This window comes from Lepisma saccharinum, chromosome 5 (assembly GCF_977018435.1).
Source record: "Lepisma saccharinum chromosome 5, izLepSacc3.1, whole genome shotgun sequence".
NCBI classification, from domain to species: Eukaryota; Metazoa; Arthropoda; class Insecta; order Zygentoma; family Lepismatidae; genus Lepisma; species Lepisma saccharinum.
The window spans coordinates 10,155,218-10,168,037 of NC_139233.1; the positions used below are offsets into that span (position 1 = coordinate 10,155,218).

Below are 12,820 nucleotides of genomic sequence, written 5' to 3' on the forward strand. Positions count from 1 at the left end.
CATGAAATATGCCATGGCATCTGAAATGCCATAAGATTTCTCGCTTTACAAGGTAGTACGAGTATTTTGGTCATGGCACTGTCGCACGCTAGGCAGAAGTATGGATGGGCGTCATCAACAATAATTTGATCGAGCCATTTTTCCTGTCCCAAATCTTAAATGGCATCACTTTGCAATGAACATTTTTTGAGGAACGGGATGGCAATGTTGTTGGAGGATGTGCCTCTAGCTACAAGACGTGACATGATTTATCAGCATGATGAATGCCCAGCTCGATCCCCCGATCGATTTGACGCCTTGCGACTTTTACATTTGAAGCCACATGACAAGACACCGGTAAACTCGCAAGAAGAGCTCAGGGAGAGGATCTTAACAGCTGGTCAACACATCAAGGACACCATCACATCACGAGTTAAGAGACCAAATGTCCGTAAAAACCTGCGTGCCTGCATTCGTAACGGAGGTGTCCACTTTGAGCAAGACGTGTAATGTTCTTTAATTGTATTGTTCATTGATTCCATTCACATGAAGATGAATGAAGTATTATTTCTTGTACACAAATGTAAATGTTAGCAACATTTGTACCTTCTTGGATAGCTGATGACTCAAGGAAGTAATTTAAGTAATCTGTACGCTTCGTGTCATACCATTTTTGTTATTAATACGTTGCCAAGTAAACTAAGAGTGCATTTTTTATCATCACTTGTAAGTTTAGATCCACCCGTTACTTACATGTGATTGTTATTTGGGAAAAACTTTTTTTTTTCAACGAACCACTTATTTGTTAGCTATCAGAAAACCCTGAGATATGTGCCATACAATGAGCAGTTTTTTCTCAATTCATCTTTTTATGTGGAAAATTGTCATTTTTAAAAAGAAAACATTAGAAATTCGATTATCTGGAAAGCAACTAATTTTCAGACGGGGTATCATACGGTCAAATTTATTGCAAATTGTCTCTACTTTAACCGCTTTCAGGGAATACATCTAATTACATGTCACCCTATATACATATCATATCTATAAATAATGTAGTAGGTACATAACTGGCACATCGTAATGAAAGAAACAATTTTGCCGATCCCCGTGGCGGAGTGATTAGCACATCGTGCTATGACGCCAGGGGTCCTGGGTTCGAATCCTGGCCTGGTCATGGATGTTTGTGAGTATCAATCCATCAATTTCATCATATCATCATTCATCCTCATTTTCGCAAATTAGCCAAACGTGGCAGAAGAAGCGAAGTAAAATAAAGCAAATCAATGAAGAAACAATTTGATTTAGATAAAATGTTCTCAAAACTCGAGACGAGACCGAAATATATGTCGGATCACAAATCAGTTTCCTTCAGAAAGTAAGTTTAAAATGTAATGAATTATTTTCTCAAATATTAAGTAAGCTGACGTTGATAAAATTTTACCCTTATACACGTCTTGGTGACTATTTATTCAAATTGAAAGTGTATATAGGTCAAAGGTGATACCTAGTGGGCGGGGAGCATGATAAATACATCGACCAGTCTGACCTTTACTCCCTGAAGGAAATATGTAAAGCAAACAACTCCTTGCTTCCAGAGTGCTACTTTACTATCACTTAGACAAGTCCCAACGTACATTAATGCTAATGACACGTGCATATTTCGTGAATTCTGTTCTCACTGTTGCATTTAGAGGTAATCATTAAAGCTTTTACGAGCAACTTGAGCATGAAACGGTTGGCAAGCAGCAGAGATAAGCTTAAGCTTTGAGATTTCACTAACGTGGAAAGGCAAACATAACAAACGTTCATTTCATTTCTACCTTCGTATTTTTCCATTTCTGTGCAAGGGTATGTAACTTATATGTGATAATTATGTGAAGATTATAATCTCCTCGCCTCACGAAAGTTCAAATTGCGGTTTTTGTGTTTTAAATGATTTACTAAAACTTAAAGAAAGAGATGAATTTGCTACATGCTGTGTGTTTAAATCCACAGAGCGCAAACCATTGCTTGGCAAATTGTCCATGGCCATATAATTTAAATTTTCTCTTGCATCGTACGTGCTTTTAAGGGTAAGATATTTACACATGCTGTTACAGAGGTTTTCAGCAGCTTGTTTGTCGTTTGTTTCAATTCTTGAAGATCTCATTGGGTAAAACTAAGAGAAAAATCGTTTTGCAATATTTATATAAATGTCTGCATATGTCTATAAAAATAAGCGGGCATTACAGGCCGCAAATGTCGGCTTCTCCGTCAGCGCCGCCCGCCACGCTTCTCCCGATCTCTCGGCTGCAGATCGAAATGGACGCACGGTATTTTCAATGGCATTTTCAGCTCGCAAACTGTAGTTAGAGAGGTCAAAATTATTCGACCTGTTCCTCTTTGCTCTCCTCCCTTCTCAACTATATTTCAACGGTGTTATTGCCAAGTTAAGTTCCAAGCAATTCCGTAAAATTGCTGTATTCTTTGTTAAGCTCTCAAGATGCCCTCCTGACAGATTTAAAAATAGTAGTATTTGGAGATCTCTCAAGATTGAATAATAGGTTTCTAGACGCCATCAGTAATTATGCTGACCGTATTACGTTCCTAATCGAACTAAACGTATAGTGTTCGGTTTAACTATTATTTAGTTGGTAAATCTTATAGTGGTGTAACATATCAACTTTTTCAGATGTAGGAGGTTGAGGAATATTTAAAGGTTTATTAGGCTTATTATCTTTATCTATTATAGTTGGTTCTCTTTTAAGGTGATTAATTTTTTCCATAAATTTTTATTGTTATTATTCCATTTCACTTAAGGATTGGGACAGTTATTTGTATTTTATTAGGGGGATGCTTTGGATATAATATTACATCATTTTTGATTGAAAATTCTTCCTTCTTTAACTATAAAATAGTTAAAAGTATTATGGGTGTGTGATTTCTTCCTTATTTATCTTCTGGTGGTTTAATTAATAGTTCGTTTGTTGCTGGAGAGGAATATATTAAATCTGTGGATGGAGTGAATTTCTCGAGGGGCAAGGGGTACATAAATTTAGTAAACATTTGTACAAATGACAATAAACAATCGCGTGCTGTGATAACGTGCAATCGTTAAACCTGGTTACATGTTAAACTGTACATAAGAGAGTTACAAACGCAGTAAAACAAATAACAATAAAAACCAATGGATTCAAACAAGATGGAAGATGGGGATCATATGTCTCTGAATTCCCTGAACTTGCATTAGGATGGTCAGAAGTTATTCGTCTCCACAGACATAAAAGTAAATGAATCACTTGAAACACAAAATGCATAAAGTCTGTAGCTCATGCCATCTAATTTAAACAAACCTTTCAGCTCAAAACGGCAGTCGTTCTCCTCCTCAACTACGCACCATATTTCTAGGCTGCTCAAGTCAAAAAATGCAATTTTACAGCAGACACATGTTTATTCTTTTAACATTACTGATATGATATACATCTTGGATCATCAATGTTTAGAATCTTTATACATGTCCAGGATAAGAAACATACTTATAATATTTACTTTAATTGATTCAGTGATGAAAGAAACAGAAAATAGCAGTTTGTCACTTACGTGCCTTTTCTCGAACACCCTAGACTTCAAAGTTTAATTTTCAATTTGTATCGCAACCGATGCTCTCAAAATTCCAAAGAATTCCCCGCCCCCAAAGTGTAATGGCTTAGGTTTACACCCAATCAATCGAGAAAATAGGTGATTTTTTTTATTTAATTAAAAGTCAAATTCGCATAAAGAAAATAAATTTTGTTTAAATGTCAACTGTTCGCCCATATTGAATATGCAGCTGCAATATTGAAAATCAAAATTATAGCGTTATCATTTTTTGGATATTTATGAAATTACCTAATGATGTTATTTTCAACTACAACAAGAATTCTATGACAGAAATTAACTTCAAGTTGGAATCCAATTAGAAATGAATGTAGCGTTGTGCAACGTTTAAATAACTTTAGTATGCAAGAGAACTCTTATCTCAGAGCGTCGGAATTCGAGCATTTCTCTTTTGTTAGGGGCTACTAATTCCTCCGCTCTTGAAAATAAGCTTTTCCAACATTGCAGCATCTCCTGGCAGTTGTGCTATTCCCACATACCATTGTCTTCGTTGGGAGGGAAATAGCACGCTAGTCTCCGATCTTTTTTATCCTCTCTACACTGCTGCCACCTGGTAATCCGTTCTAAAGATTCATACGATAGCTGCATGCTACCTCCGTCTCTCTACTGATCCCCTTAACTCAGGGTTGCCAGGTATATGGTATGTGATTGCTGAACATCATTTTTCCAACGAGAAGACGACAGAACACAGTTCACTAAAGTAATATTTGTATTTGATATTTAGCGTCGCTTTTGTGTTATTTTTGGCTAATCGCGAATATAAGGAAGAGTGGTGTCATGATGAAATTGATTAAGGATACTTCAAAAAAACACCAAACCAAATCCGGGATCTTCGGTGAGGAGATCGAAAAACGGACACTTACATTTTACCAGTACATATATTCAAGGTGGGTACATAACAGGGAAGTCAATTACGCACGTCGTATGCTCATTTGACGTGCATTGAGGATGATCAAAAACTCACGAAAAGGACTAAATATATGGGCATGTATGTTATTTATGAGTGTCCCTTCGTCAATTTCATCATGTCATCACTCAATACTCATCTTTGCAATTAGCCAGAAGTGACAAAAAAGGGACATAAAGTAAATTAAATCAAACAAGATTAAAACAGGAAGAGCCACGAAAAACATAGGCCGTAAAATCAGAGTTCAGTACTGGATGAAGCTAAAAAATTTACATTCACCCCAATTGTTTTCACGAGTCCACGCTGGAAGTACCGTCCAATGAGACACGTTTTATCAGGCAAATTGTCCATCACTATTTTAATTCATATTCCTGATATTCTGCCCGTTATAAACAATCTAATTGTGCTGACGCTGGTGCAGAGGTTGTCATCTGAATCGTTTGTGCTTTGTTTCAATTCTCGAATCTCGCATTGTGTAAAACAGAGTGAACGAACATTATGGTGAACATTGTGCCTGCTAATATTTACAATTCCGACTCTATAGATCAGTGAAAAACAAAAAAAGGCCCGAAGCGCCATTCAACAGATTTCTAAGCATAATTAAATTGGGGCTCGGGAACAACCGCGTTGTTCCTTTTGCGTTGAATCCGTTTCGTTATTATTTCTTTCGCCCTCAGTCCTGTGTTATGTTTCACCGTTATTCCCTTACAAGCTTGGTCTGCTTAACCGTTTCGCGGTTATTCCACCACCCCGATAAATGAGCACATTTATATGAATAAAAGAAAAATGCAATGTAAAATTTACGATTGCAGTGTGTTATAATTTATTTTAATACAGAACAATTTCTGCTTACATTTTTGTTTACATGAAATTGCTTGGGTACAGACTACGACTTCTATTGTTTTTTCCCCGCTGTTTTGCTTTGGAAATACGAACATTAGCTGATAATATTATATCAATTTATTGTGCATTAACTGGTTTAATATATTTCTAATTTTCAGCATGTATTTATTGTTACTAAGTAACCTTTATCGGAATTTACTAAAATTCAACTACATGATGCATGCTGAATTGCGTATCCCTAAATCCAACTTCCCAAAGGTCTCCACGTGACGTCATACCTGCTCAACCAATACATCTTCACTGTCTGTTATTGACTCTCCTCTCATCCACCACCCAGGAATACAATGTGGACACAAGTTGTTTAAATCGAAAATTCTTTCGAAAATACTTATAAGGAAATTAACCGTCACTATTTCTTGCCCTATTATGAAGAAAAGTAATGAGGAGATGTAAAATTTAATTTATTTCAGACGTCGCGTTTCTCGCTACATCTATTTCACACAAGCAAGACAAAGGAGCATAGTTCTTTAAATTTTGCTTTTAATAGTAGTTCTCTATTTCAACATTATTTTTGTCATAAAAGTGCAATAATCATTGAATTTTCTTATTGCTTTATGCTCATATTTAATATTATACTACTTAGAACTTTTGCATCATGAACTAACTCTAGATTCATTGAATGAATTAAACTTTTTGAGTGCATAAGCGTGTATGGCCATTTTGTACCTTCCTAAGTGCACGAGGAAAGATCTCCTTATCTAAAACCCTTACCTTGAAGTAAAGAAAGGGAGTGTAAAGAGCCCTTTGAAAAAGGTTAGGTGCAAGTTGTAAAAGGACTTGCACAGGACAAACACATCTTCAACTAACAAGAATAATTCAGTTACTTTTAGTTAACAAATTCTTTAAAAGGCTACTGGCAACCCTTTTACCATTTACGCCTTCCACCCTCTTTACTTCTTAAAACCCGTCACACACGTTCTGGCGCATCTCTGGCTGAAGATGACCAGGGTTTAAGAGGGAACATAACAACCTACGTCCACAGACATCAGCACCATCTGCCGACGATATAACTAAACAAGATTACAGAGGGAGAAAGCTGGAAGAAAATATGGCGTCGTCTTTCTCCGCAATGGTCTTTCACTCTCCCAATATCTTGCTGCTTTATGTTCCATGGTTCGGTTTTGAATATCCGAAGAGCGTGATAGGAATTCGCAAAGAAACCTTTCTCCCAAATCGCTTTCCCGTCGATTCTGTAATGCTCCCAACAGATTTTATGACGTGATCATCCCTTGAACGTGCAGAGCACTGAATTGTGTGTAACACGTTCGATTGGATAGTGAGAAGGGCGGCAGACATTGTAAAAATGTAGAAAATAAAACATTCTCATAAAAAGTCTCCTATGGGTAGCCATGAGCAGTGTTGTATCACAGGAAATCTTAAACGGGGTATGGTTTATTGTTTAGCAGTCAATCCTTTACAGCATGCATACCTTTTTGCTTGCGAAGTCATGTTAGCAGAAATTAATTTTGTTTCTTTTTTTAGGGCTGTGTGAAGTTGTATGCAAGGGTTAGACAAAAATATGGAAACACCTCTTCGAGCGAAGTGATTAAATTGATGCAGTTCGCTGTCATCTAAATCGGACATGGTGTGACATGCGTTGGATTTCCCTGGCAATGCCCATATACAGTAGATAGCATATGAAACATTGATGGTCCAACATCAGAATTAACTTATGCAGTTTTATGAAAATAGCGTACCATGCAATGTTAGTTTTCGTTCAGTTGGTACAAGAGTTTTAAACACCTCCACTTTGCCACTGGCACATCCAATTATATAAGTAACAATCCCCCTTTCGTAGACTGTAAATTTTATTTATTTATTTGTTTGTTTCCTTCAGCAGACAAATTATCTCCTTTTACAGAAGGTTGCCAATTAAAAAAACACATAACATAATACAGTGAGACATAACACAGGTAGAACACATACACAAATATAACGTAATATAAATTACTAAACTATACTATAGAATAATATAACACCCAATCAGCAATTTAGAAGCGCTTCACCCAAAACAAGACCAAAAAAACAAACCAGATGTCATTTTTATTCATATGCAGTGATATATTGCTAAGTATAACACTAAATCTGATAATTTATGTTGTAAACGCTTCTCTTAATATTATTTTGTACTCATTGATTGAGATACTAAAATCAAAATTAGATTGCAATACAGATATTTTGTTGCACGCAAAAAACATTCTAAATAGTGGTGAATTCTTGAATCTTTCTGTTTTATGAATATCATAAGATATCAATTGCCGCAGCCTTAAGCCACGTTTCTTTGCTTTGAAACATATCTTTTGGAGAAAAGTAGGGTTATATATGATGCCAGTCATTGTTTTGTGCAGAAATATTTGTTGTGTTATTTCCCTTCTATTCATAAGACTTTCATAATTAAACTCATTAAGTAGGTCATTGTATGATAAGTTATTATAATATGATGGTACATTATACTTTTTGTAATACAAATATCTTAAAAATCCTTTTTGAATTCTTTCAATTATCGGCTTGAAAATGCTTCATTTTTTAAAAAAAATAGTATAGTAGAGTGGTTCTCAAACTGTGGTGCGGGTACCAACAGGGGTACATGAACTACTTGAAGGGGGTACGCGATCAGCTTGGAAGAGAAATGTCGAGAATACCTACACGACTACATTTTTGCTGCAGGTATGTAGAGAAGACTTCATGGCTTTAACACTCACCAGGAAAATAAGGCTGAATTTTGTCACTGACACACTCATCTTTTTCATGTGTTTTGAAATTAAATACACGTTTGAAATCTATAATAGGCTAAATTTCTAGCCGAATTTCCGCTTCAAAGTTTCAATTGCATTACGAGACATGAAGAAACTGAATCAAGATTTACAATTTTAAAAACTTCAAAATTGTGCTTGACAGTTTGTTTGCAAACTTACTTTTGTTGTTTACTTTTTTGCAATAACTCTGTGGGGGGGGGGATATGTGAAAATTAAGGTTTTTTTTATGTACTTCTTAGCATGCATGTGTTTCACATTTTTAATTTTGTAACTAATCATAAAGATTGTAAATGTAGGAACACGTAATAAGATAATAAACGTAGGATTCTAATGTTTATTTCTCTACCATCTTTTCACACACAGGCCAAAAGCTATTTTGCACTATTGCAGATATACGCCTCCAACATATCAAAAACGCCTCAGCTATCAGGTAGCCAAGAAAGATCCCCAAAAACCACTATTCAGAGAAAATATATTGTGTGGGGATTGCATTAGACGTTTCGTTAAGACTAAAGGGTACTATGAGAAAACAGTTCGAAAACCACTGGTATAGTATATTTAATATTGGCGATAAAAGTCCTTCTAAACTGAATTTCTTTCTAAGTTAAAATATTAAGGGGAGCAACTGTGTCACCCATTGCACTCCAACACCAACTCCTGCCCACCTCTGTTCTGTTAACATGATCAATGAAAGTGTTTTTCTGATTGTATTTCTGTAATAAATGTTTTATTATATTTTAATATTGATTCAATGCACGAGCATTAGGGAACGGAAATTTAGGCAAATAAATGTTTTTTTTCTGCCATAAGACAGAGACCCTCGTTTTTGCCAAAATTCTGATCATAGCCTTATATGTCGACACAGCAAATTTTATTTTACATAAAAACACATATTTTCCAGTTTTCCGTATGTAAATACATATTTTGCAAATTTTCATTTTAAATACATAAAATTGCTCATTGACTTCTGCTTCCTCGAAGAAAAAAATGTTTATTCTCCGCACCTCTTTCATGTCGAGAGTGCTATGTTTGTTTTGTCTTTGAACACGCTCGCTGGTAGACTCTGGCGCCTCGCCTACGATCCTATTGGGGGAAAATATTACCCCCACTGGATCTAATGCACAAGTGCTAATGTCTAAATGTACATACATTTTTGGGAAAACCAAGTTTTTCAAACTTTGTGCCAAATTGGCCGTGTTTTGGAAGGGGACATAGAGGAAGAGAAAACTTTGGAAAACTTCATCGTTAGTGACATTTCGTGCTTCAAATATGCAAGAATTGTTTCTTGTGACGTGGAGCGATCTTTCTCACAATATAAGATGCTTTTTAGAGATAATCGTCACAGATTTACAATGGAGAATTAGGATAAAAGACTATGGTGATCCACTGCAACTCTTCCAAAAAATAGCTCTCTAAGAGTTAAGCATTTAGAAACTGATTTCAGATGTTTGAAATGCATGTAATATTTTGTTTTTGTTACCAAATGTTTTCTATTTGTGTCACATATTTTCCTGCTTTTATCACATATTTTCAACATTGATGACACATAAAAAAATTAATATTTCTGAGTTTTTTTTAGCACATAAAGTTCCGTTCCCTGATGATCATATCGTTACGCATCCCTCATTTTCATTTTCGAGTTACGTTTAGCTAGGCAGCCTGGCAGGAAGTATAGGAAAGTGTTAACTTCAGCACCAGCTCAGCGAAAAGCATTTGCCAATATTTGCAAAGGAAAATTGATGAGAGAGAAAAAGGGGAGGAGTTTTGATGAGGAGGATTGCAAGGGGGATCTGGCTCGAGAGAGACAGGGGAGTTGGTCTTGGGTTTTGGAAGAGAACAGGAGAGTGGTTGGGAGTAAGAAAAGGGGTTTTGAGTTTTGGAGAGAGGAGAGTGAGTTTGATTTTGAAGGAGATTCAGGCTGGATGCAGACTTTTAGAAACTTGTTTGGAAGTGGAGTGCAGCGAAGCTGAGTGACAATTTAAGAGGCGAACTTCGGCAAGCGAGTGAGAGTTACTTTACAAATCCTTCTGTCCACGCTTCTAAAGAGGGAGAGACAGGTAATATACTTTTATAATGCCATCCTTTGCCAATGCAGACTTAAGGTCATAGTAACCCAAATCTAGAGAGTTGCCATTTTATAAAGGATTCTGTAAATTTAAGTTTATTCAGGTACCTCCTGCAGTTAGCAGATGCAGCCAAGCGAGAGCTTACGAGCTACCGCTAACCCCCAATAGAATAATTACTTTCATCTAAAGGGCCCCAGGTTTGATCCGGAACCTTCCTTCTGTTCACCTGTGTCTCAAGACGATATATAAAGTAGACCTTTTCGATCTGGTAATATTTTGGGTTGGTCACTCTTTAAAGGTAAGTCTGTGTAGATGCAGACATGTTTAAGATAGCGACAATTTTTTGAACAGTTTCTGTTCTATATTTTTTCAGAAGTTCGAGTGGCCGGTGGCGCGTCCAGTGGAGAGTCATGAATGCCTTCAAATTCAGCTGCTCTCCTACAACCGCTACTTCAGCAACAAAGTCATCGGGACCTACGGCCTTGTGCTACAGAAAGTGGTGGAAGACGGAAGGCTCTCGGTGAAGGACACGCTCGTGGATCTCAACAACAAACCCATCCCGGTGAGTACTCTGCTTACTTCAGTGTTTTCTGTCTCGCTTCGGTTTCTCAAAAGGAACAGGGCCTGGCACTTGTGACATGCTCGAAGCTCCTTTGTGCTCAACGAGTATTGAATGTCCTCGAGTGGAAGAAGATAAATAGAACCTCCGTCCAGCAGAAATATGCAGGCTCTATAAAAGAGGATGGAAATTGAGACTGAAATATTCAGTGGCGTATCTAACGTTATCGTGGCCCTCACATTTAAATTTTACAACGGTTGTCCTTCACCTCGACAATTCTTGATACTTTGAGAAGTATAGTTGTGATAAAAATAAACACAGGCCTATATGATGCAAAATAAATTTCGTGCCGCCATCCCCTTTCCGGAGATGCTGCCTTCCCTGTATAGTTGGATCCATGAGTATTACCTTGCAAATTGTCCATGACTATTTTCATTATTTTTTTCTCTTACATCCTATGTGTTTTTAAGCGAAGGATATTATGTATCAGTGGCGTTAAGATCTGGGCTATGTCACGTGGTACTAGTCTATGAATAGAAATAAATTTATCAACTCCTAAGAAATCAGGTTGCCAACTCATAAGAAATCAGGTTGCCAACTCATATGAAATCAGGTTGCCAGCTCATAGGAAATCAGGTTGTCAACTCATAGGAAATCAGGTTGCCAACTCATAAGAAATCAGGTTGCTAACTCATAGGAAATCAGGTTGCCAACTCCAGAATCAGCATCATCATCTCATTGATATGAATAATGTTATTTAAAATTTCTGATCGATTAATTTCCTGTATTTTTTTTCTCTAGACTTCAGGCTTCGCAAATAGCCTAGCGAGCCCAGAATATACGCTCCTGTTATGCATGCTGGTGCAGAAGTTGTCTACAGCTTGTTTTGAGTTCTGTTTTAATTCTTGAAGCTCTTATTGGGTCAAATAAAGAAGCACGAACATGGTGATAGACAATTTACACGGTAATACTTATAGATCCCACTGTATGATTGATTGATTTGGTACATTTTACTTTGTTTTTCTGCCATTATTGGCTTATCGCGAAGATGAGGATGAGTGATGATTTGCAGGGACACCTCACAAAGAACACCCTTACCCAGGCCGGGATTCGAACCCACCTTCCCTCTGCGAGAGGGACTAGAAGTTAAGAGGGCGGTGGAGTTTGGCGAAGGTCGCAGTGGAAAGCGCTTAAATTTAACATGGGCTTTTTTGCATTTTGTTGAATATAACGTTTTAGGACAAAAATTTGCCGGAAAACACAAAGTAGATGTGAACTTACTTTATGAAACTTTGAGTACATGACACATTTATGCAATTTCAGTTCGATGAATGGGCACAAATTGCATTATTTTTTTCAATTTTCCATAGGGAAATACGTAAATAAGCACAAAATTGTTATACGATTTGTGGGTAGCACCAACGAAAATGGCCATTATGATGCATACTAACGTAATGCTCAAACCTTTTATGACTAAGCTAGGGAGGGCTTTTCTTTCAAAAGTCACTTGCACGGCCCAAAATGATTGTTTAAAAATGTCATGTATTATCGACGGCGAAAGATACGACCGCTTCAGCCGAATTTCATCCATCATAGTTCGCCACTTGGCCACTAGATGTCTCTGTTCGAAAATTGCCTCAGTCTGACGGGGAGGGCTAGTTCGCGCGGGTGTTTGAATCCTCTGCACAGCTTGGTTCCGTCCCCTCGTCAGAAGGTCCCGTAGTTGTCACAGGTCGTTGCGTTTGGAACTCCGCCTTGGTGGCAAAACGCATTGAGTGATCAAGTCACGACTAGAGATGGCCAAAATACCCGGATGACGGATATCCGAATAGAACCGATTTGATTAAGGATTTGTATAAAACCCGTAGAGTCAAATACGAAAATGAATAAAAGAATGTGTGGATGGCCTGTAAAACGGATAAACGATATAACTGTCTAAGTAATGCACACATTTGGATTATCCGAATAATTGGGAAATCGTGTATCGGATATCAGGATAATTCGGATAATTCTG

General features: G+C 37.0%; 1 protein-coding gene across 7 annotated transcripts in view; it reads left to right on the forward strand.

Moving 5' to 3' along the window:
- The window catches only part of LOC145987648 (otoferlin-like), a 453,910-nt gene that overhangs the window by 233,689 nt on the left and 207,401 nt on the right, over positions 1–12,820 (forward strand). For all 7 annotated transcript variants that reach the window (XM_083122142.1, XM_083122144.1, XM_083122148.1 and 4 more), the window contains exon 3: positions 10,621–10,809. In XM_083122142.1, coding sequence (XP_082978268.1) covers positions 10,621–10,809 — 189 coding nt within the window. The remainder of the gene's footprint in view (positions 1–10,620; positions 10,810–12,820) is intronic.